This window comes from Pseudorca crassidens, chromosome 13, assembly GCF_039906515.1.
Source record: "Pseudorca crassidens isolate mPseCra1 chromosome 13, mPseCra1.hap1, whole genome shotgun sequence".
Lineage (NCBI taxonomy): Eukaryota > Metazoa > Chordata > Mammalia > Artiodactyla > Delphinidae > Pseudorca > Pseudorca crassidens.
This window is the reverse complement of record NC_090308.1, coordinates 53,446,625-53,472,048: the sequence shown is the minus strand read 5'-3', so window position 1 is coordinate 53,472,048 and position 25,424 is coordinate 53,446,625. Positions and strand designations below refer to the sequence as shown.

Below are 25,424 nucleotides of genomic sequence, written 5' to 3'. Positions count from 1 at the left end.
ATGTATGGGAATAAGTATCTCCACAGATAAATTCTTATAAGTAGAATTGTTGATTCAAAGACTATGGTGTACATTTAAAAAATGTGATCTTGCCAAATCGCCTTCCAAAGAATTTGTATCACTTTACACTCCGGGGGAACATTTCTAATCAACACAGATTTTTTTTTAAAAGCAAACTCCGATGCTGTCAACAGCCAGGAAAATAAATTAGTGAAGCAGGCTGGGGTAAGAAAATGGCAAACTGGAGAGCATGTTCAGTCATTGCAAGAAGCAGCTTCTACTCAATTCCAGCCTACTAATAATGCCTTCTAGGAATCTCTGCCCAATGTTAAACTGTCAGATTTCTCACAAAAGCCAAAAATCTGGACTTCTGCATGAAATCTCCAGATTTTTAAAATGTTGACAACTCACGAAAAATTTAGAATTGGTGTAACAAACAAAACACATGTGTGAGTGGGACTCATCTGTTGAGCCTCCAACGTGTGACCTATGTTTAAAGCTATCATTGCCCCACCAAAGCCAACAAAGATGTCACCACAACCGGCTGTGTTTAGCATCTTGTTGTAAAACTAGGATTTCAATAGATTACATTACGTTTTTGGATGAATTAGAAGATGGGTTTTATTAACTACGTGGTCACTATCCCCACAAACTATTTGAATAACTTAATCTACTCTTGCCCAGGTGTTTTCGTTAATCAGTTTCCTACAATATGCTCCCTTGCCTTCTAGTTTCATTCCTGTAAAGTGCTGTATTTCTGTTTTCTTCCTTATATGAAACTACCACGTTTTCTTCCTTATATGAAACTACCACAGTTATTTTCCTGTTAGCGTAATCTTCTTTTACCCAAAGGAGAAGAAAATCTCTAATCATTTTTTTATATTTGCCTTCAACATATCCATCTACTTACAGAAGAAATTGTGGGAATAGAATTAAAAAGACTTGCTGCCTCTAGTTTAAATAGGATTTTTAATCCATATAAAATCTTTTTATATTAGCTAAATTCTTATTGTTTAGAAACTAAAGATAATATAAAAGAATAAACCCTAAAATTGCTAGCTCTATATAAAAAAATATTCAAATTCATGGATATAAAACCATGAGATTTTTAATGTTTTATTATCTCCTCTCCATAAATACCTGCAAAAGAACCAATCTGACAAAGCCAATGTATGATTATAAACAGAAATAAATGTTCGTAAATACTAAAATTATCAGCAATGTAATATTAAATAAATCAGTTACCTAGCTGAAGTTAGAAGGCAATAACCTCTTGTACAATTAAATTTCAAAAACCAACATTTTAAAAATTATTAGCTTCATTTGTTGTAAATAATGCATCTGAATCCTAATTTTAGGGCTAATAGTAATTTTAAAAGATTTCTGTTTTTAATGTAATCTGTTGAGAGATGTTTTCTTAATATTAAAAAAAAAACCACAATAACAAAAGAAGACCAAAAAACATGTATTAAAGAAGTTTTATGACTTAGCAAAGCTTTCAACATATATGCCTAAATACATGTATATACAATACATATTTGCCTATATTGACATATATACATTGTCTACATTTGTCAGTGACAAACACAGTGGCTGCTCATATGAGAAAATATGCATATAAGAGTCATTTTACCAATAATGATGCCACTGGATAATCTATTTTTAGTTTCCAAAGGCAAGGTCCTAAACATTACAAATTCCCCTGTTAGTATTTTTAAATGTCTGAGTGTTCCTACTTCCCCTAAAAGGTATGCTGTAACTACTCAACTGTGTCTTTTCCAAGACACCCTAGAGGCTTCCCTGGTGGTGCAGTGGTTGAGAGTCCGCCTGCTGATGCAGGGGACACGGGTTCGTGCCCCAGTCCAGGAAGATCCCACATGCCGCGGAGCGGCTGGGCCCGTGAGCCATAGCCCTGGGCCTGCGCGTCTGGAGCCTGTGCTCCGCAGCGGGAGAGGCCACGGCAATGAGAGGCCATGGCAGTGAGAGGCCCGTGCACCGCCAAAAAAAAAAAAAAAAAAAAAGACACCCTAAAATTAAACCCACTGCTTTGTATTACATATACATCACTTGAACTCAACATTCTAATAATAAAAAGAAAGTTTACGGAAAAATTAAATTAAATTACAAACTTAAACTGTAATCTGCACATCAGATTACGTTTTCAAATGTATCATTAGAGCTCACAGATAAAACAACAGTAACAAAAAGAAACCCAGTAAAATATCGTATTTTAATTTTATCTAAAATATAAATTAAAATAAGGCATAAGAAAAACTTTGAGACAATATATGTATGTGAAAAACTGACCACTGAAAGATGCAAATAATTCATACAATATAGCATAAGCTTTAATATATAAATTAGATGTCACTGCATCAGCTGTTTATTAGTCACATCAGTCTAAACTTTACATATTAAAATACTGAAAGGCTAGAAAACATCACTGCAATATAGATTCAATATGGGAAAATACATATTTGTGGCTTTATACACAATGTAAATTAATCCATTCTATACAACAGTTTTCCAAAATATAAACGGCACTTTACATGCAATAGGACATACCAAGCTGGATGTCCTAATTAATTTACTATATAGAAAAATAAAGGAGACAACACCTTTTTAACAGAACAGTTACATAGCAGACATGGAATGTAGAATAAGATTCTGCCCTAACACACTCTTGGATAATATTAAAGAAATATGAAAAAGGAGTTTCTACTATTTTCAATTAGCATTTTTTAAATGAAGACTACTGTGATTTATATGTTCTAATTGTATCACAAACTGAGAAAACATAAAAGGGAAAAGAGACGGGGAAGAAAGAAAACCTGATCCTTTATGAATTTTAAATATCAGCCCTGCCTGTGGGCTGCATTTAGGCTGCTTTTCTGTTGACGGTTTCCTAAATTACTTCTGCGACTCTGCACTGCACATCAGCAGTCAGATGAATTTTCCAGACTTCATTATGCCATTGTGTAACCATAGCTGCCACAATGTAGTGCCACAAGAAGCCTGTCCTTGAGTATTTCTTTACTTGGGTATTCAGGTAACTTGAGCATGTTGATGCTTTAAAAGAAAAACATACCACTATTAACTAAGAAATCTCTGAAATTTTTTATTGTTTTGTCTAGCAGTGAAAACACTACTCAAAATTAACGTAAAACCACCCTCTTAAATTTGCAATCAAATTGGAAAACCCTGAAGTAGTATTTACAAAGGAAAAAAAAAACAAAACCCTGCTGCATTGCAGTTTCCTTTAGCATGCAAATGTAGTAGAAGAAAATAAGTTCCCTTCAGCCTAAAATAAATAAGCAATAGGGCAATTTAGTTTGAAATGATGGTGTAACTCAGTGATACTTATGACAGTGTAACTTTAGTGATACTTGAACTACACATATTCAATTAGAGTACAGGTAGGTAGTTTCCTCAAACATTTTCCCCACCAAAAAAGGGGAAGGCAAGAAACTATGTAGCTACTTATTTATCAGTGATTACAAAATGTTGAATAGAGATCACTGTTGAGATTTTCCTCTCAATGCAGCAATACCGTAGTTGGACCTTTGATCATTCAAAATTAATCAGAACAATTTGCAATGCATCTAAATAAACCAATTTAACATACCATGTGCTTGAAGTCGGTAGAAGATTTGGAGTATATGGCACAGCAGCAATTGTAAAGTTCTGCAATCCACTTCCACCCATGATATTAGCAAATCCACCATGTGGGACCCTGGAACTAAGAGTTCATATCTTAGTAAGTCGTAATCATGCAAGGAAAATCTTGGTAACGGGTATATTTCGAATTAGCAAAATGACTAGTATCTAGTAGATGTTCATTAAATATTTGCTGAATAAATAAATGGCTTACTTGATTAATTCAAGCAACAGAGGCTCTTACATGTTATCCAAATGATTTCCCTGTCTGTGAAAAATATCTAGAGTCAAAGCGTTTTTGTTTTGTATTGTTTTACACGGTGGGAAAACTAGAAAATTCTTTACACTTCTCTTTCCAGAGATTTACACATTGGTTGTATTCTTTTCAAATGTCCCCTAACATAGTGAGACCACAGGAAGGTGAACAAACTCAGAAGTCTCACAGTTCCTAATTTTCAAACTTAAACTACAAAACTGCAGTCATCAAAACTGTGGCACTGGCATAAAGACAGATACATAGACCAATGGAATAGAGAACCTCAAAATAAACCCTTAAATATATGGCCAAATGGTTTTTGACAAGAGTGCTAAGAATCTCCAATGGAAAAAGGACAGTCTTTTCAACAAACTGTGTTGAGAAAACTGGATATCCACTACAAAAAAATGAAGCTGGACCCTCACCTAATGCCATATACAAAAAGTTAACTCAAAATGAATCAAAGGCCTAAATGAAGACCTAAAACTATAAAATTCTTAGAAGAAAATACAGGGGAAAAACTTCATGACACTGGATTTGGTAATGATTTCTTGGATATGACACCAAAGGGACAGGCAACAAAAGAAAAATGAATTAGACATCATCAAAATTAAAAACTTGTGTGCCAAAGGACACCATGAACTGAGTGAAAATGTGAGCCACGGGAGAAAATATTTTGAAATCATAAATATGACAAGGAATTAATATCAAGAAAATATATAGATCTCCTACAACTTAACAACAACAAAAAATAGGGACAATTTTTAAAATTTAAAAAATAGGGACAGGACTCAAATAGACATTTCTACAAAGAAGATACACAGATGGCTTATAAGCATTCAAAAAGATGCTCAATCAACATCACTTGTCATTAGGGAAATGCAAATCAAAAGCTCATTGAGATAACCACCTCATAGGCATTAAGATAACTATTAAAAAAAAAAGATCACTAGAAAATAACAAGTATTGGAAAGGACATGCAGAAATTGAAACCCTTATGCAATTGCTGGTGGAAATGTAAAATTGTGCAGCCACTGTGGAAAACATTATCACAGTTTCTCAAAAAACTAACCATAGAATTACAGTAAATATCCAGAAGAATAGAAAGTAGAGACTCAAACAGATATTTGTACATCCATGTTCATAGCAGCATTACTCACAATAGCCAAATAGTGGACTCAACCCAAATAACTGTCCATGGATGAAAGAATAAGAAAACTGTGGTAAACACATACAATGGAATACTATTCAGCCTTTAAAAGGACATATGCTACAATATGGATGAATCTCGAGGACATTATGCTAGGTGAAATAAGCCAGTCACAAAAAGGCAAATAATGTATGATTCCACTTACATAAGGGACCTAAAGTAATCAAATTCATAGAGGGACTTCCCTGGTGGCGAGGTGGTTAAGAATCCACCTGCCAATGCAGGGGACCTGGGTTCGAGCCCTGGTCTGGGAGGATCCCACATGCCGCGGAGCAACTAAGCCTGTGAGCCACAACTACTGAGACTACTGAGCCTGTGTTCTAGAGCCCGCGAGCCACAACTACTGAAGCCCGTGAGCCTAAGACCCGTGTGCCTAGAGCGCGTGCTCCACAGCAAGAGAAGCCACCACAATGAGAAGCACGTGCACCACAACGAAGAGTAGCCCCCGCTCAATGCCAACTAGAGAAAGCCCATGAGCAGCAACGAAGACCCAACACAGCCAAAAATAAATAAATAAATCTATTTAAAAAATTATAAAATTCATAGAGACAGAAAGTAGAACGGTGGTTGCCAGAGGCTGGGGGTAGGGGAAATGGAAAGTTAGTGTTTAATAGGTACAATTTCAACTGAGAAAGATAAAAAGCTCAGGAGATGAATGTTGGTGATGGCTGCACAAATATGTGATGTACACAGAACTGTACACTTAAAAATGATTAAAGTGTTTAATATTAAGTATGTTTTACCACACACACTAAAAAAACCTGTCGAATAATGCACCAGGATTTTCTGTCTGAAATCACAGATGATATGTTTACATTCACAGGGGAAAAAAAAACAATCCAATATAAACAGATCTCTTCCCAGCATTTTTCTTTTCTAGCTGGGAAGTAGTTTGGTTGCTATTAAACACTTTATTGATGAAATGCCTAAGCTTACTTTAGAAATCCAAGTGAATGTTAAAAGGATGCCTGCATCAAAAAAAAAAAAAAAAGGATGCCTGCATCTTGCTAACAAAACACTAACACATGAGCAATTCCTACTTAGGGAAAGAGAATATCTAAAGACCTGAATATGTCTATAAACTGAAACATTACTTTCTGCATATTTCCCTTTGCCTAAAAAATTAACAAAGGTGACCAAAAATGAAAAGGAATAAAAGGCAAGCTGTTTTCAATTTCCTACAGAGGCAAACTTTAAAAACAAGTATTCCACTTCACCAGGACAAGGTGAGAAGAGAGCCTTGACACTGATTCTTACACAAATTATATCACAGTATTTCAATAACAGAATGATCAATCTAATGTCTTTCATATAAATAAATTTTGAAAAATAAGCTTAAAAAAATCAGATGATCCCCCAATTTTCATATCTAAATTGAAATTATTCTGTAAACTGATATTCACAAACAATCTCTGAAACCTTACTCCTCTTCCTCTAAACTACAATGACTGGGGCCCACACTTGAATAACCAGTGGATCTTAGCTAAGATTATGGCTCATCAAGCTTAAGCATGTATGAGAAAAATAAATGGTCTTTGGTTGAGTATTATGACACCTGACATATACAATGTAAAATTACAGTTAATAAAAATGAAATATTTCTATTTTATACACAAATCATCAAGTCTGACTTTCATTATTCTTAAGAGATAATGAAACAAGAGTAAGACATTTAAGACAGCCTTGTAGATAAACAAAATATTGTCACCACCATAAAAATATTTTAAAGTTACTGTTGATACAGATTCTTGCTTCTACAACTGGAACACATTTGACTCTTTAGTAAGATTCTTTTAAATTATACTATGGACACAGAGAAAGACATTTTACAATCTAAATATAAATGATAGAATTTTCCAAAAAGTGGAAAAAAAAAAACCACACACACACACTCTAGGTCTAGAATGGCAAATGCAATACCTATTGATAACTGGGTCTAGTGTAAAAGGAAAGTTAAGGTTTAAAAGAACTTAAGGGCTTCCCTGGTGGCGCAGTGGTTGAGAGTCTGCCTGCCGATGCAGGGGACACGGGTTCGTGCCCCGGTCTGGGAGGATCCCACATGCCGCGGAGCGGCTGGGCCCGTGAGCCATGGCCGCTGGGCCTGCGCATCCGGAGCCTGTGCTCCGCAACGGGAGAGGCCACAGCGGTGAGAGGCCCGCCTACCACAAAAAAAAAAAAACAACAATAAAAGAACTTAAGACTTAGTTTGAATTCAAAACAAGGACTCCATGTAGACTAAGTGCTGAAAAGTGGATTCTTCAACCTGAAGGTAAAGCTTAGCTCCATGTAGTTTCCCCTCAGCTTCCTTGGCTTCTACTTTTTTTTTTTTTTAACCTCTTTATAATTGCTTTACAATTGTGTGTTACTTTCTGCTTTATAACAAAGTGAATCAGCTATACATACATATATATCCCCATATCTCCTCCCTCTTGGCTTCTACTCCTTACCCACATTCTTCATCTCAGTTTAAATGGATTCGCAGCTACACTTCTCGACCAATTAAATAGTAAACAGTACAGATCTTTTCAGCACTGCTAACTATGACTGTACTATTGACACGGGAGACGTACAGTGTATTACTAATCAAAGTGTTTTTTATTCTACAAGAGCAGCAATCTAACAGACATTTTTAGTACTAAAGAACTTGAATAATTGTTTCCTACATCTTAAAGACTCATACCAACTGAATCATGAAGGAAAATATAATAATTTATTAAATGGTGTTTAAATATAAACTGCTTAGAAAAATAATCAAAGAGCCCTGCCTTATAACATAAACCAAAATAAAGTCCAGATGGCTTAAAAATTGGTATGTAAAAACAGAAACTACAAAAAAGTTACAGAAAAAAAGGTAGATAAACATATATATACAAAATCTTGGGTGTACGGAAGAATTTATTTTAAAAACATAAGGAAAGTACTGATAATAAACTTGCAACCTAATTTAGCACTTTCATTATATATTTTTTATAAATTAAATTTATAATCTAAATTACAGGGAAATCTGTATGTTTAACTTAATATAATTAAAAGGCAAATGATAAACTGGGAAAGATATTTGCCGAGTTAATGTCCCTATATATAAAGAACATTTAAAACCAAATTTTTGAAAATGATGGTAGAATAATGTGCAAAAAATAAAGGAAATCCACACCACACCATACATATATGAAACTATGAAAATAAAAATGATTACATCCTGTATTGATAGAATAAAAGAAATAGGCTGAGGTGAATACTGATATTTTTCTGAAGGTTAAATGAACAATGTCTCAAGGTTATAAAAATTTATATACTTTTGTATCTAAAAATTTCCCTTCTAAGAATTTATCCTATATTTTTATCCTATATATCCTATATATCACATTTATCCTATATTTATAAATAATCAAACTGGGCTGCAAGTGTATAAAGCACAAGATTTCCTTATTCAGCATTATTCACAAACAGGAAAATGTAGCAATAAAGGACTATATCAATTAAGGGAGGTCCATAGACTGAAGAATAGACAGCCATTTAAAAAACTAGATCTATAAATGAAACAATGTTTAATGATATATTGCTAAATTCAAAAGTTATAAAATAGGAACAATGTTTTTCAAAAATAAAAATTTATATATGTGAGAAAAATAACCAAAATGTTAAGTGATTATATTCAGAGACTGATATTAAAGGTGATTTTTTAAAAATTTGAATTGTCAGGCTTCCCTGGTGGCGCAGTAGTTGGGAGTCCGCCTGCCGATGCAGGGTACATGGGTTCATGCCCCCTGCATCGGCAGGCGGACTCTCAACCACTGTGCCACCAGGGTAGCCCTTAACGCTTTTTATTAAATTACTCAAATCTCTAGGTATTTCTGGCACTAAGTAGCCAAAAAAAAAAAAAAAAAAAACCTGACAAGATTTTCTTTCATAACTTTAGTCTATAATCTGTGAATAATTCATGTTTTATTGTTTGAAATTAGGTACATAGTATATATTATATATTGTATAGGTATATAGTGTATATTTTTCTAATTATATACCTAAAAAACTAAGAAAATACAGCAAAATATTAATAGTGTTATCTCTAAATAGTAATTAATTAATGGGATTTTCATTTTCTTGTATCTATAGTCTCCGTTTTCAAAATTTTCTATAATGGTTATGAACTACTTTAAAAATAAAACAGTTGACTTTAAATTACATATATATAAGACAGATATATATTCACACTATGTTTTTAAAACAGGTAGGAAAAAGATACATCAAATTATTTACAGTGCTTATTGCTGGCAGGTGATAGTTTTTCTATTTCTTCTAATTTTCTGTGTTCCAACTTTCTTAGAAGAACCATGTACATTTATAATGGAATGACTAAACTATATTTTCATAAGTAGAAGGACACAGATGAAATTCTAACTTATCAAGAATGAAAATCAGGAATTCCCTGGTGGCGAGGTGGTTAAGAATCCACCTGCCAATGCAGGGTACACGGGTTCGAGCCCTGGTCTGGGAAGATCCCACATGCCTCGGAGCAACTAGGCCCGTGCGCCACATCTACTTAGCCTGCGCTCTACAGCCCGCGAGCCGCAACTACTGAGCCCACATGCCTAGAGCCTGTGGTCCGCAATAAGAGAAGCCACCGCAATGAGAAGCCCGTGCACCACAACAAAGAGTAGCCCCCGCTCACCGCAACTAGAGAAAGCCCATGCGCAGCAATGAAGACCCAATGCAGCCAAAAATGAATAAATAAAAAATAAATTAATTTTTTTTAAAAAGAATGAAAATCAGACCTTTTCTTTTACATCTTTCAGAACTGTAAGTTAGAAGAGGTTTAAATCATCTAGTTTTCTAATATCTATGATATTTAATTGGTTCCAAAAGTAGACTTTCCAAAGTGTGGTATCACAAATTATTTTTCAGGCCACAAATCTTAAGACTTTAAAGTTTGATAAGAATTGGAGAAAAACTGCTGTGTATGGGTATTATTATGTATTGTGTGCACGTGTGTGTGTGTGTTGTCCCAGCAACAAATGTTGGCTACTATCATTGACTTACCTGCAGAATGAAAAGACTACCAGGTTATAAAATATAATATACATGCTGATAGTCCTGATTGGAACAGTTTATCTTTTATACCTTAAATAAACATTTATTGAGCACTACTATATGTTTTAACTTTAATGCCTAAATAAACCTTTGTTTAATATCTAAAAAAATGGAAAAGGAGGTAAGAAATTGACAATTCAGAGTAATAATTCATTTTGAGTTGTCTATGTCTAAGCCATTAGAAATGGAATCTATTAAATTCTTTCCACATTATCATAAAAACACTTCTTACCTGCCAGTAACAAACTGCAACAGAAGAACTCTCTCCTCTGGAGTAATATCTTCCACAACTTCCCAGAACCACTTAAAAACAACAATAAAAAACTTAGCTCATATTTCAGAGCAACTGCAGGCTTCTTAGTACCAGAGAAATATGCAATATTCATAAAGCATATTTTATTCCATGAAACTCATTTATCAAAAAAGATTTCATACAAAGCGCTCATATGCAATTCCCATGAGAAGATTTAGGGGAAAACTTTACTTTGTTAATTAATGTAGGTTTTCATCCAATAGTGCTGAAAAGCTTACAAGATTAAATAGCAAAACTTAACTTCATTCTAAGCTCTGGAGAGACTTTACCTGAATAACTGGATCTTCTCTTTCATAGCCACTTGTGTATTCAGTATTTTTTATCCAATCACTCACATCAATTTCTGGCATGCCAGAAAGCAGTAGCTCCTTTGGGGAAGAAGCAAAATATTTCATTAGTCTTCTCTGGGGAAAAAAAGTGATTACATTTAAATAGTAAATTTGCCTTAATTAGAAACTTTTACATTTAATCCCATGTAAAACTGATTTATTTTTGTAACAGTGTCTGCAAGTCATCAATAACAAGTACTACCTGAGAGAGAACCCTTGATACTAATAATCTCAAATATTGTGAGATGTGGAGATGTCTCTACACTGATACAATTTAATTAAAACATGAGATAGGGCTTCCTTGGTGGCGCAGTGGTTGAGAGTCCACCTGCCGATGCAGGGGACATGGGTTCGTGCCCTGGTCCGGGAGAATCCCACATGCCGCGGAGTGGCTGGGCCCGTGAGCCATGGCCACTGGGCCTGTGCGTCCGGAGCCTGTGCTCCGCAGCGGGAGAGGCCACAGCAGTGAGAGGCCCGCGTACCACAAAAAAAAAAAAAAAAAAAACCATGAGATAACAGTTTACCTTTATATAGAAACACACATGCCACAACAGTTTATATGTGCAATAATTTTGTGAACATTATTATCTTTGATTTATATATATTTTATGAATTTGTTAAATTCTATAAAAATACTATACTCTCAGTATGAAAGTGAAAAACAAAGACCTAAATAAATCTGGGTTAAGCAAAGGAAAAGATCAAGAAACCCTAATCACTAGGAAAAAAAGGAGTTATTATAATAAAAATAGTTATTATTTTTAAAAAACCAAAACACATTTAGGCCTTTGAAGAACTCTATTCTGGAATAATTCCAATCCAACTTTCAAGTCAAATTTCTCCAAGGTGAAAAAAAAAATGCAATTTTCCTACTAATGACTTTTGGTATCCTTCTTTTTTCCAGGAAGATCATCAAACAAACAAAATATCAATCCAATAACTAAGAATGAATTAATAATGGCAAAAGTATTTACCATCATGATCCCCAAGAGAAAAAAGAACATGAAAAAGGCTTATCCAAATCTCTGAATCAGCCCGTATTACACAGGTGGATGTGTTTACACAGTAAAGTGAGGTAATAACTAGCCTAAGCTTAACACCGACAAGCCAGAATAGCAGAGTTTGTTATTGCAGAGATAGATACCATGTGGTTCAAAATCACTTCTCCTACAGCAATTCCTCATAATATATACCTGCCTAGTATAGAGTATGCTCCTAGTATAGAGTATGAAGGCCAATGTAAGGTGGTGTCTCAGAACTCTTGGGTGTTTCTGGGATCTATTTAAGGAGTCTGCAAGGTTCTCCCTTTTCCAACGTATCTGAGGCTGGATTTTCTCCATTTAGTTCAACCAAGCAACATATCACAACAGATTATAAGCAGAAGCAGATATGAGAACCCAGTTTCTCCTATTAAGCCAGATATTAAAGACACTTGCAAAGATATAAAACAATGCCACTTCTCCCACTATTTTTGTTTTATTCTGGAAAATGCAGTTTTAATTTCTTAAATGTTTTATTTATGTTAATATGTAATGAATTGTTATTTTTATGTGAATTAATAAAAAATTTTACATTTCTGTTTGAATTTCAAATACAGTTAAGTATCAATTACTATAAACCACATAAACAAACTCTTTTCTTTTAAGGGGTCCTAAGACCAAAAAGTTTGAGAACTGCCTGTCTAGGGTGTGTTTTAGTCCTCCTTGCCATAGTATTATAAAATACTTTAACTAGACGAAAGCATTCTGGTAGGGTGCATTTTATCACCCCCAAATACATTTTCCATCTTCCTTTGCACATTCTATGCCCCAAGAGGCACAGACTGGCTCTCTTGCCTGTTGGTTTCAGGTTGGGCTCCATCACTGGGCAACAGGCAGGCGTCTGCAGGTAAGGGCATTTTCTGCTCCCTCCCTGCTTCAGTACATCTTTGCAGTAGCTATGTCTCCTCAACTAGAGCTGCCACCTGGTGGCCCCCGGTGGTTCAGGCTCTCACCGGGCTCCTCACAGTACTTCCTCCACTTGTCTTCAATTCTAGGGGTGATAAGGCTTTTCCACTGTTGCTATTCTCTGGATGCCTCAACCATACCTTGTTTCTTCTTAACCTGCCCATGCCTCTTTAAGTTCCTCCATTAAAGTTTCTTTATTTGAACCATCTGGGGAAATTCTGCTCCCTGGCAGTACCCTGACACAGATCTGCCAAAAGGAATATGGATGATTGTTACATGTTTCTTGTACCCATGAGTTTAATTCTCTTCCCTTCTAGGCTGAAGATAAGCTTTTAATAATATTAAGTATGCTTTCATTGTTAATAACTGTGAATAAAAATGAGTGAGAGGATATTCTCTCAAGAAATTTGAAGCATTTCATGAACATCATATGTTATGACTTTGTGAAGAGGACAAAAGATCTTTATTATCCCATTTAACACCTGGGCAAAAAAAGTTATTAAACTGACTGAAAACAGACAAAATGGGAAGTCCACAATACAAAGTACATATGCATATAACAAAAAGATTTTAAATCCCAATCAATAATTTATTATTTTTTTAATATATATATTTTAAAGTTATATACTTTATTTTTGGCTGTGTTGGGTCTTTGTTGCTACGTGTGAGCTTTTCTCTAGTTGCGGCGAGTGGGGGCTATTCTTCATTGCAGTGCGCGGGCTTCTCATTGCGGTGGCTTCTCTTGTCGCGGAACACGGGCTCCGGGCGCGCGGGCTTCAGTAGTTGTGGCTCGCGGGCTTAGCTGCTCCGCAGCATGTGGGATTTTCCCAGACTAGGGCTCGAACCCGTGTCCCCTGTATTGGCAGGCAGACTTTTAACTACTGTGCCACCAGGGAAGCCCCTATTTACTTTAAGATTTTTTTGATGTGGACCATTTTTAAAGTCTTTGTTCAATCTGTTACAATACTGCTTCTGTTTATGTTTTGGTTTTTTGGCCCTGAGGCATGTGGGATCTTAGCTGCACCCCCTGCATTGGAAAGCAAAATCTTAACCACTGGACCACCAGGAGAGTGACAAAATAACTGAATTGGTCTGTTGGAATTAATTAGGTACAACATATATAACCCATAAACTAATAGTCAGGAACTGAGTCATGCAGGTGTTCACAGCTCTTAGCTTACCTAGAGTTTACATGACTCAGTGTTTTAATATCCTGGTACCACCATGGATAAACTCATAAGCAGCACAGTATGGCAGGACAGTCCCTCAGACATTTGAGGAACCCCTCAACTGTAATAATGTTATAGATACAGTAATCACAAAATGTTGTCACCATTTTTGAACCTGATAATCACCTCTTGACTTGAGACTGCGTTCTGTCCACAAATGGATGAATACACATCCAGTTAAGGACACTGATGCTACTGGATACCTTCTTTTCACTAAAACTCTAGAATCTAACCAGTATCCTTTAACTCTGATTAACATCTAGCTTAGATGTTTGCACAAACTTATTTAAAAAAATAAGTTTTCTATCCCAGTGTAGCAGAGCCCTTTCCTACGAAAGACACAAAGTCACACCAAAGGTTCTAAAACCAAGTCCTACTTATATAGTTCACGCCACTGAGAGGCAATACTGATGAAGAGAGACTGGGCTGTGGTCAGAGACCATGGGTTCACAGTCTGGCTGTAACACATACTCTGTGAACATGAGCAAGTCCCATACCTTCTTTGGCCTAGTTTTCCTCATCTGTAAAATGGGAATAATAAGTTACCTCAGGGGTCTGATGTGAAGGTTTTAAAAGTTAATACACATGAAGTACCTGGCAAATACTAAGTGTTTAATAATAATAATTATCATCACTGCATAAGTAAGCATCATGCCAACAACACTGCTCTTCCAAAACAATCCCACCATCTGAATCAGCTCAACTTAGTAAAGCCAGAGTAGAAGACAGACTAGGAATCCTGACCTAACTTCTAATGTAAGAACCACAATTAAAAACTTACCAGTAGCAAACCTAAATGTAAAAGACAAAGGAATAAAGTTTTCAGAAGAAAATACAGGAAAACACTTTCATGACCTTGGAATAAGAAACAGTTTCTTAAACAGGACACAAAAAGCTCCATTCACTTAAAAAAAAAAGGGAAGAGAAAAAACAAGTGATAAACTGAACTGCGTTAAAACTAAAAACTTTTATTAGTTAAAAGACACCAGAGTAGAAGATCTTCATAACACATATATCTAACAAAGACTCCTATAAAGAATATATAAAGATTCCTACAAATCAGTGTTTAAAAAAACACAAAAAACAGAAAACACAACAGAAAAATGGACAAATTACTTGAACACTTCAAAAACAGAGTACACAAATGGCCAATAAAAACACACTCAATACCAGGGAAATACAAATTAAAATCACCAGGAAATACCACTACTATTCCACCTGAATGGTAAAAATAAAAAAGAAAAATATCAAATGCTGTTTAGGATGCAGAATACCCAGAACTCTCATAACCTGTTGGTGGGACATACTACTCTGGAAAACTACTTGCTAGTATCTACCCTAATGGAATAAATGCACCCCCTAAATCCCAGCAATTCCACTCCAAGATATATAATCTACACAATAGCCTGAAACTGAAAACTACCCACCAAATGTCCATCAAGAGTAGAAAAGACCAAAAAAAAAAGTATATTAACACAATGAAGTACTACAGAGCAATGAAAATGAACACATTACAACTGCTTGCAATAATACACATGATTCTCACAAACAAAAAGCTGTGCTAAAGAAGTCAGATATATTCTAGGTGATTATTCCATTTACATTAAGTTCGAAAACAGGTAACCTAGTCTATATTATTAGAAGCCAGGAGAGTGGATACCCATGAGGGGTCAGAGTGACTGGAAGAGGACATGAGAGGGATCTGGGGTGTTAGGATTTCTCAGTTTCTTGATCTGGGTGCTGTTTCATGGGTGTATACAGTTTGTGAAAATTCATCAAGCTATACATTTATGATGCATGTACTTTTCTCATGTATATTGTAGTTCAATAAAAAGTTTCATTAAACTCAGTATCAGTAAATTATGAGGCAAAGTTTTTCTCAGTTATTTGTGTTGTTGCTATTTGTTTTTTATACATAGGTCCAGAAAATAATGTAATTTTCTGCTTAACAATTCATAAGTACGCCTCCATTTTTAAATACTAAAAATAGTAACTTTTATGGTTATACAAAAACTAGACAAGTCTATGCTAAATAAAACCATTCATCTTAACCGTAAAAACACAACAAAAAACCCTCAAAACTAACATTTAGTGAAACTAAGTCACCATGGACTTCAACATTATTTAGCAAATTTTGTCCACTACTATACTAAGACATACTATAAGTGATAAATTGAAAATACTGGTATATGTAAAATTAACCGGTACACACCAATGTACTTATTCATATATTAAAATGAAAGGCATAGGGTGAAACTAACTTTATGAGACAGAATAAAAGCCAAAGGACACTTTTCCACTGATCTAAAATTTATTATTCCAAATTATAAAATTTTTTTATTCCAAATCTAAAATTTATTATTCCAAACTAAGAAAGCAGCTGTACTCTATTTAAAATATTGTGTGGTTTTATTAAGGAGTTAGACAACTCAAAGAGCTTACAAATAATTTATTACCAAAAATAAAAGAGAAAAAAGGAAATGGGGGAAAATGCAGACATAATTCATATAAAATCAGAAATCCTGTTAGATCACAGTAAAGGGCAAGCAAATTAAAGAAGCAAAACAAAACATTCATTAAAGACTAGGGGCCAGCAAAGACAGTGGACTCCATACATGGTTAAAATGGAAAATTATAAAATTATATACATCATGAAACAAGAAGCTGGAGAAGATAACAGAAATACAAGAAAATCCCTCAGTCAATTTTTATTTTTGGAAAAAATAAAAGGTACAAGAAGTTACTATCAGTATCCTTTACCTCATACAGCCAAACAAAAAATTTAGAAATAATGTGAATATTGCTTTTGGGAAGATTGGCCTTCAACATCTCCCATGTAGAACACTTTGGAAATACATTACATTTTTCTTTATCACCAGCTCACTCCATTCCACATTAAGAAATTGCTAATCTGGTTATTAACCTTAAGAGAAGCACAATCACAAATCTTATACCTCCCTAAAAATCAACATTAAACCATAATGTCTTCTACATTATTCCATTCATCATTGTGCTCCAAAATTATTTCTAAACTACATCAATTGGAGTTTTGTGTTGTGTTGCATAACAACAAAAGAACTGATGTTTGGGACTTCCCTGGTAGTGCAATGGTTAAGAATCCGCCTGCCAATGCAGGGGACACGGGTTTAAGCCCTGGTCCAGGAAGATCCCACATGCCGCGGAGCAATTAAGCCCATGTGCCACAACTACTGAAGCCTGCGCGCCTAGAGTCCACACTCTGTAACAAGAGAAGCCACCACAATAAGAAGCCCGAGCACCACAACAAAGAGTAGCCCCCACTCGCCGCAACTAGAGAAAGCCCGCGCGCAAAAACGGAGACCCAACACAGCCAAAAATAAATAATAATTTTAAAAAAAGAAGTGATGTTTTTCCTTACCAATTCATATTCATCAAAAAGTTGTATGAGGGAAGGTGGAATGAACATATGAAAGCCCTGTAAAAAAGCATTAATCTGAGGCTGAATGGCTCTTGTCATTCGAAGTTCAGTGACAAGCTGGACATACTCCGCCTATTAAAAAAAAAAAGTTTCTGTGATGATTTCTTTTTAATTTCACGTACTTAAGACACTATTGATATAATCATTTCTCATTTAAGAGGTAAAGGTTTAGAATTAATTTGGCAGAAATATTCATACACCTCAGCAAACCAGTAATCTACCATCCACTAACCTGTTTAGGCCAAAATCCTAAGAATCAATCACCCAGGTTTCTCTCACACCCTCTATCAGCAAGTGCTATCAGATCTACCTGAAAAAACATTCTCAATCAGACCTTGTCTCACGACCTCCACTTTTAGCACCTTGGTCCAAGCCGTCATCATCTCTCACCCGGATTACTGCAACATCTGGTATCACTGCTGCCTCTGTTTGCCTCTGTTACTGCTTCTTCACCACACCAGAGTGACTTTTTAAAATTACGTATAGATTTTTTATATATAACTCAGATCACATACCCTCCTTCTCAAAACCCTACAATGACTTCCTATGACACTTGGATTGAAGTCCAAACTGCTTTCCTAGTCCATAAGGCCCTAAATGACCCAGCCTCTGCCTTGCTCTCATCTCATTTCCTTCCACTTTCCCCTTTGCTCCCTCACTCTATCCCCCAAACACAAGCTTGCTCAGGCCTCCTTGTCTGTATACTTCCTGGTTTCTCTGACTGAAATCTCTTACTAGACTGTAATCTCTCTGTAAGCAGGGGCTCTGTTTTGTTTACCAGTATATATCCTCAGCTCTTAAAAAAGAGGCTGTCACTTTGTAAGTGTTCAACAAATAATGTGATGAATGCATACATTCTACAAATTCATTTAAAACACACTTAGAACCTGATAAAAAGACTCATTTAAGTGTAGCCTATTTGATTCTGAGTTAAGGTAACCTATTTTCACACATTTTCTTTTAAAATACACATCACCATCATCTAGAACAGTGTCTCTTAAAATTTAACTAAAAAAATGTATTTTGGCTCAAACAAAATGAATTATCATCACTCTCTGTACATAAACCCTACCATTGTCATTATTCATATATTTTAAATTACAACTAAGTGAAACTTTTAGAGTTAAAAGCAATATGCTGTATATGGTTCTCACCTCCCAGGAATGAATGCTCTAAACACAGAGGGAGAAAACCTATTTTAGGCCCCTTCCTTTAATATATATATTTTTTTGGCACTAATCTGATGCTCTGTTCCCCCTGCCAAAAAAACGTCAGGCACTGAGCCAGCAAGTTATACATGATTCCGGCTATGAATTCTCCATACATCTCAGACCTACAGAATTGTCACAATGGATTACTCACAGCTCTCCCCAAACCCTGCACGGCTCCTTCTGCAATCTGGCACGGGGAAAGCTACTGTCTCTGCTATTCAATCTACTCCCACCCCAAATCCCACTCCCAACCGCCCAAAGGTTTTTCTCCATTGTATAGGAATTAATCAGTTTCTACAAGTTACATCCAGGTAGTTACTAGAGAGAGGGAAATAGAAATGTGTGCCAAACAATCAAACAGAAACACAAACTAAATTTTCAGGATCCAATCTAAAAAAATAATATATATAACACACTTCCAAGTAATAACCAGCAATGATTTCAGCATTAACACGTGATTATCTTTTAACTGATGTCTGTTCTAACTAAACTGCTTAATGAACATACTAAAATTTTTCTCCTCCATTCATTCATTAATAATTATATATTTCTCTCAAGATGTTTTGCTTTTATAATCTTAAGGTTCTATTCACTAATAATTATTCAAGACCTCAAATTATGAAGCATGAACTGCTCAAGTACACTTTATTTTAATTTGCCATTGTATTCCATATTTATCAGAATAGTACACACTCTTTTCTATCAATTAATTCCTATTATTTCCTCATACATTCCATTTTTAAAAATTAATTTCACAAATATACTAATGTCCCCTCTAATATTATTTCCCACATTTATTTTTGTAGCTCTGGCCCACAGTTATTAGATATCAATTTGTGAAAAATCAGCTCCTCCAGATACCAGTCTCCACATTAAGTTAATTTAAATACGGACAAATCTTGGTCTAATTATTTCTCAGTAAAATAAAATCCAAGCCATCACAAAGTCTCCTGAGTTGTTTAGTAAAGTAAGAGTTTTCCAGGTAGTTGAAAGACAACTGTGTTTAAGAGAAAAAATCTGAATCCAGCTGCTTCTAAAATGTTTCCCTGCCTCCTTAAAGAGCACATCCTCAGAGAGAGTAACACACATTAACGTGTTCTTGATGACACAATTATTACTATGAACATCCACTATTATCATACACTAACATTCTGACGGTTCATACTGTACAGAAATACACTGGTTGCATTCCCACCACCTACGAAGGCATCGAAGTGACTCATCCACACACTTCATGGCCTTGAGTAACTACATCAAATACCTTAAATGCTCTAAGGAAACAGTCAACATGTAGATGACAATCAGTCCACAAAACACTGGCATAAAGAGTTGTTCAAATAAACATTAAATATAAAGGAAACCTAAAATCCCACTTCATTCTAAGGTATTTAAAGAGATGATATAACTTGGGTGTGGGGGGTATTTTTATCCCCAACAGATGTATACGTGCTCCCACCTGAGTTGTACTGTTAATTCTTTGAGGGCATAAGATAATACCAGATGCCACAGAAGTAAATTGGAGAATTAACTATACTAAAGAATCTGAGTTAGTACCTGTTCTGGTGAAATAGTTATGTTTATAGAAAGCTTTCAACTTACAAAGCCTCAGCATAGAGATAACAAAATTAAAAAGAGCCTTAGCAACTTTTTCCTAGCTCAACCTCTGAGCCTCATAACTGATATAAGATAGGTAAGCAAAGAATAAGTGCCAAGGGAAAAATAAAAACACTAAGATTGAGATTCAACTTTCAGATATTACGTTCCAGTTAAATTGCATGTCTAGTTACAGAAACATTTTGTTTTAATTATCTCCTAGTCTTCTGAATGTGTGCAATGAATAATATCACCCCTTGGAAATCTTCCTTAAAATTTTAACTTCTTTTCAGGCTTTGAATCTAAATTATATCTTCTTATGAGGAGTGGTGGTAACATTGAAAATTGACACCTTTTTTTTGAAGCTATTTTTCTTCTTGAAAATTTTTTTCACGATTTTTGAAAGAGATATATATGTATCATGTTTACTTAACTAATAGTTAACTTTTAATAGTGAAAGCAAAATGTTCTTATCCCAAGTAAGCTGATAAACTTGGACATACTTGTAAAACTGTTTGAAATAGTTAGTTTTACTTTTAAATTAATAGTTTAAAATGGCATTATGACTGGCATAATTCAATTCACCATTTGAATATAAATGCTTTAGTAATAAAAGCTTCTTTCCTGGGCTTATCCACTTGATTATTATTGCTCTGGTATGTAAGAGTTTTCACTGAAAATTTCTCCACTGAAAACTCAAAGGATACCAGATTTCTTCTGCAGGAATAAGCAGATATAAGAAAAAAGAGAGGCACATTTTTACAATGTAACATTTTCCAATAACTTATCCTTTACCAATATATTCTTATTTTTAAGGTCACTAATTAGTTATAAAGATTGATAGTCTGATAAAAATCCTATTACATCAGTTTCCATAGAACAAATTCAGTCATTGAAAATAGTGACTCTTCAGGTTACCATTACAAGGATTTGGTGATTTTTTTTTTTTTTTGCGGTACATGGGCCTCTCACTGTTGTGGCCTCTCCTGTTGCGGAGCACAGGCTCCGGACACGCAGGCCCAGTGGCCATGGCTCACAGGCCCAGTCGCTTTGCGGCATGTGGGATCTTCCCGGACCGGGGCACGAACCCGTGTCCCCTGCATCGGCAGGCGGACTCTCAACCACTGCGCCACCAGAGAAGCCCCGGATTTGGTGATTTTTAAAGTGAATTTTTAGAATATACCGACTAAAATGCAGAGGAAAGTATGTCCTCCTTCACTGACAAAAAGATACTAAAGATAATTTAAAACCCAATCTAAAAGTACATACATACACTCAATATGGAGAACCTTAGACCTAAACTGTTTTAAAAGTTTTCAGAGTAATAAAAAGATCTCTCATAGTATACTTTTCTGAAGATACACATAGGAATCCACTTTAAGTCAATAATCTATATAGACAAGCTTGTATTTTGTACTTGGATGGGTATCAAATGTGCTTGTATGTGAAATAAATCAAATTAAACTAGCAATAAAATATAAGGTATTAACCAAATAAAAATGAAATGGAGGAAAACATACTAAATTTTTAAATTGAACTATAGTTGATTTACAATGCTTTGTTAGTTTCAGATGTACAGCAAAGTGATTCAGTTATATATATATATGTATATATATATATTCTTTTTCATACTCTTTTCCATTATAGGGTATTACAAGTATTGAGTATAGTTCCCTGTGCTATACAGTAGGTCCTTGTTGTTTATTTTATATATAGTAGTATGTATCTGTTAATCCCAAACTCCTCATTTATCCCTCCCTCCCCATCCTTGCCCTTTGCTAACCATAAATTTGGAAAACACACTAAATTTGTATTTGCTACCTTGTTCATATTCAGTGCCTTAGTATATGAGAGGCCCAGCAGTTACACAACCATACAGACCTCGATTAAAACTGAGGGTCTACCAGTTACCAATTTTGGGCCCTTAGACAGTTATTTGACTGTCTATATTCTAAAGAAATATAGTGTCATAGTTACAAGCTCAGGCTTGAAATTTATAGACTGTCTGGATTCAAAACCACCACTTATTAGTCTTGTGATTTGGAGGAAAGCTACTTAACCTCTCTATGCTTCAGTTTCCTCACCTGTAGAAAGGGGTATCTATACCTCATAGGATTGTTTAAGTGTAAGTTAATACACATAAAGCACTTTTAACAGTGCCTAGCACATTATAAACACCTAATACATGTAAGACGCTTTTATTATTAAAGCTGTTCCCACACTGAATGAATAGAAATAACTATCTCAAAAGGCTGTTAGAGTAAATGAGAAATGCATAAAGAGCACAACTCGAATAAATGAAATATACACAAAGTACTCAATAGGCAGTGGCTATTATCATCACTAGAGAATACAACTGATGTGATGAGGTTGATGACTAGGAGAATGACACCACCCCCCATCATTCTAGAGCCCATCCACCTAAGTGGCTCATCCTGGAGTCCTTCTTCTTTTTCACCTTCCCAAACAGCTAATTACCATGTTCTACAAATTCTACATCCTCAAAAGATGTCTCATTTTCTCCATCCTCACTGCCACTGTCTTATAAAATCACTCATGCATGCTCCCCAGAGCAACGCCACAATCACCTATCAGTTGCCCTGACTCCAATATTGCCCCATTTCAACCCATTTTTCATACTCCAAGTTGAGATTGGTGTTGTTTTTCTTAAAAAACATAAATTCAGTCATGTCAGTGCCCTCTACAGCATCTGCAATCATCCCTAAGCCTTCAGAATTTTCAAATTTCTAATTGTGGATGCAAAGTCTTTCAGAATTTGGTCCCTGTCTACCTCTCCCACCTTATCTTTTCCCACTCATTTACTTTGCAATCTACGCTAAGATCTACAACTCTGACCTACCTGTGGTTCCCCAAACAGACCATGCTCTGCCATCTCTGTGCCCTTCTATAAGCCCAGAACATGTCCTTCTCCCTTTCCTCACTCCTATCTGACCACTTAATGCTTCTCCTCTATAACTCAACTTCCATGCCACCTCCTCCATTCCCTGATATCTGTCCCATCTCACCCCCCCCATTTTGTTCTCTCCCAGACTTAATGAACTTTATGATTAGTATGGTAAAAGTGTTGTTAACACTTAAAAGCCATGGAGCTTACTCTTCAGTACTAAGAGCTAGAACTGAAGGCCTAGCAAAAATATGCCACTCCTAACTTAAGGTTTTATGGTTCCACAATTTTATCGTGTGGTCAAGAATTTAAAAGTGAAAGTGAAAGTTAAAGCAAAACTTTTAAAAATGCTGAAAATACTATTTAAATGTAAATGTTCAGCTCCTGGTAATTCAGCCATTTTCTAAAGTGAAACCAAGTGATCTTATTTTTTCCTCTAGATTTTAAAACAAATCATTGACAGATATAAAATTGAATTTAAAAGAGAATTTTATTTCAATTATGGAATATATACTGTTCTGCCTACATTACTTGTATTTATTAATATACTTCTTTTTAAACAAAGGTATTTTATCTATTTGGTTTCAGTCTACAATTACCAAAGCCTTTCAATAAAATTTAGGAATAAATGACTCCCCCATGTGGAGATTAGCTTACATCGACTTTTTCTTACTAACATGCTTGGCAAGTCACTTAAGCTTCAATATGCTTAGAAATTCTGACGTTGATGCCAAATGTGACAATTATAACTTTATACCTAAAGTTAAGTAAGTAAAAGGCTGACCCTAGAGTAACAGAAAAAGTTCATGACAGAAATGTATGTTAAAATATAACAATAACACCTCTAAAGAACACGGTTTGAAAATTTTATTTGTAAATTGAATAATTTAACAATTCTAAATCAAGTGATCAATTTAAGATGTTAGTATGTTTTTAAAGATTTTTAATTTTAAAAAATCAGGTTGCTTATTGCACAAACATTAAATGCTTAAGTATCAACAATTTGATATACAATTACACTTGATCTTTACTAGTAATATTAGAAAAATGAGAGGCTCATTTTATTGTGAGAAATGTTTGTATCAGAAAAACAAAAGCTGAGAATTAACATATTAATGATTGAGATACTGCTTTTACCTCTATATTACTGAACCTCATCATCAAAGTTAGCCTGTCATTAACAAAACAATGTCAATAATATAGTTAAATAAAAACGTGCTAAACTTAGAAACAAAACATCCAAGCTCTTTCATGTTACAGCAATATTCCAGCCTCAGGCTAGACTCACGATCAAGCCTCAATATAAGTGTATTCTTATTTGTTATTATTTATTAAGTATCTTCCTTCTTTCTAGATTTTAATACAAAAACACAAATGCAAAAGAATAAAATACATATTTTAAAAATCTAAACAAAAATCATGTCATATGGAAGAGAGGCTGTTAGGAGATACAAGTATAAATATAGCTATCTACCATGCAATTGTTAATGAGCCTTTCCACTTTTCATATATCTGAGAGGAGTGACAAATCCAATCACCAGAGAGTGTATTCACAGATAGGAATCATGTATGAGATTCTCTCATGAAAAGCAATCACTTGCTTATAATGAAGATTTTATGACTTCGTTACCCCTAATTGAGAGGAGGTAGCCACTGTAAAATAAAATAATAAATGCACTATGAGGTGGACAATCTAATAATTAGAAGATTTTATAAAAATTTCCATTCACTGGCAAGTTCATATAGATTCAAAAAATTATTTTAAGCATTTTACTATTTTAATCTTCCAGAGTTTAACGTGACTCATTATATTAAATCAAGTAAGATCTACCTCAGTGTGATTACTTTTACTAACAGGATGAAGAACCTTATACTTGAAACTAGGAGACCTGGGTTTTGGCCCCAGCTTTACCATTAACTCTTCAGGCTTCAGTGTCCTCATGTGTAAAACGAGAGGGTAGACTAAAACTTTACTAAGTATAAATGTACAAAAACTCAGGTCCTGATTTTATATTCATAAACTAAATTTCTTTTTTTTTTAAATATGTAAAGTATCTAAGTTTCAAAAGGTAAAATTACCTAGCTTAATTTAGGTCTTCATTCCTATAGATATGTGAAACCTAGGAACCTATTTTTATAGAAAACTATCCAATAAAAACTAACTTTTGTGTTGTGTTTATCAGTTTAAAAAATGCTGGTACCAATTCTGTATGGGAGGTATTATTATCCC

The 25,424-nt window shown here is 34.8% G+C and overlaps 1 protein-coding gene across 3 annotated transcripts in view; it reads right to left on the bottom strand.

Moving 5' to 3' along the window:
* Positions 1–1,464: 1,464 nt before the first annotated feature.
* HACE1 (HECT domain and ankyrin repeat containing E3 ubiquitin protein ligase 1) overlaps positions 1,465–25,424 on the bottom strand; it is a 94,935-nt gene continuing 70,975 nt past the window's right edge. Inside the window, exons 20-24 of one of the 3 annotated variants that reach the window (XM_067702467.1) lie at positions 17,426–17,557; positions 10,794–10,892; positions 10,444–10,514; positions 3,626–3,739; positions 1,465–3,069 (exon numbers count right to left, since the gene is read on the bottom strand). In XM_067702467.1, coding sequence (XP_067558568.1) covers positions 2,967–3,069; positions 3,626–3,739; positions 10,444–10,514; positions 10,794–10,892; positions 17,426–17,557 — 519 coding nt within the window. In that variant the 3' untranslated portion in view covers positions 1,465–2,966. Of the gene's footprint in view, positions 3,070–3,625; positions 3,740–10,443; positions 10,515–10,793; positions 10,893–17,425; positions 17,558–18,700; positions 24,848–25,424 lie in introns of those variants that run through there. The other 2 variants (XM_067702468.1, XM_067702469.1) reach the window with 2 other exon arrangements.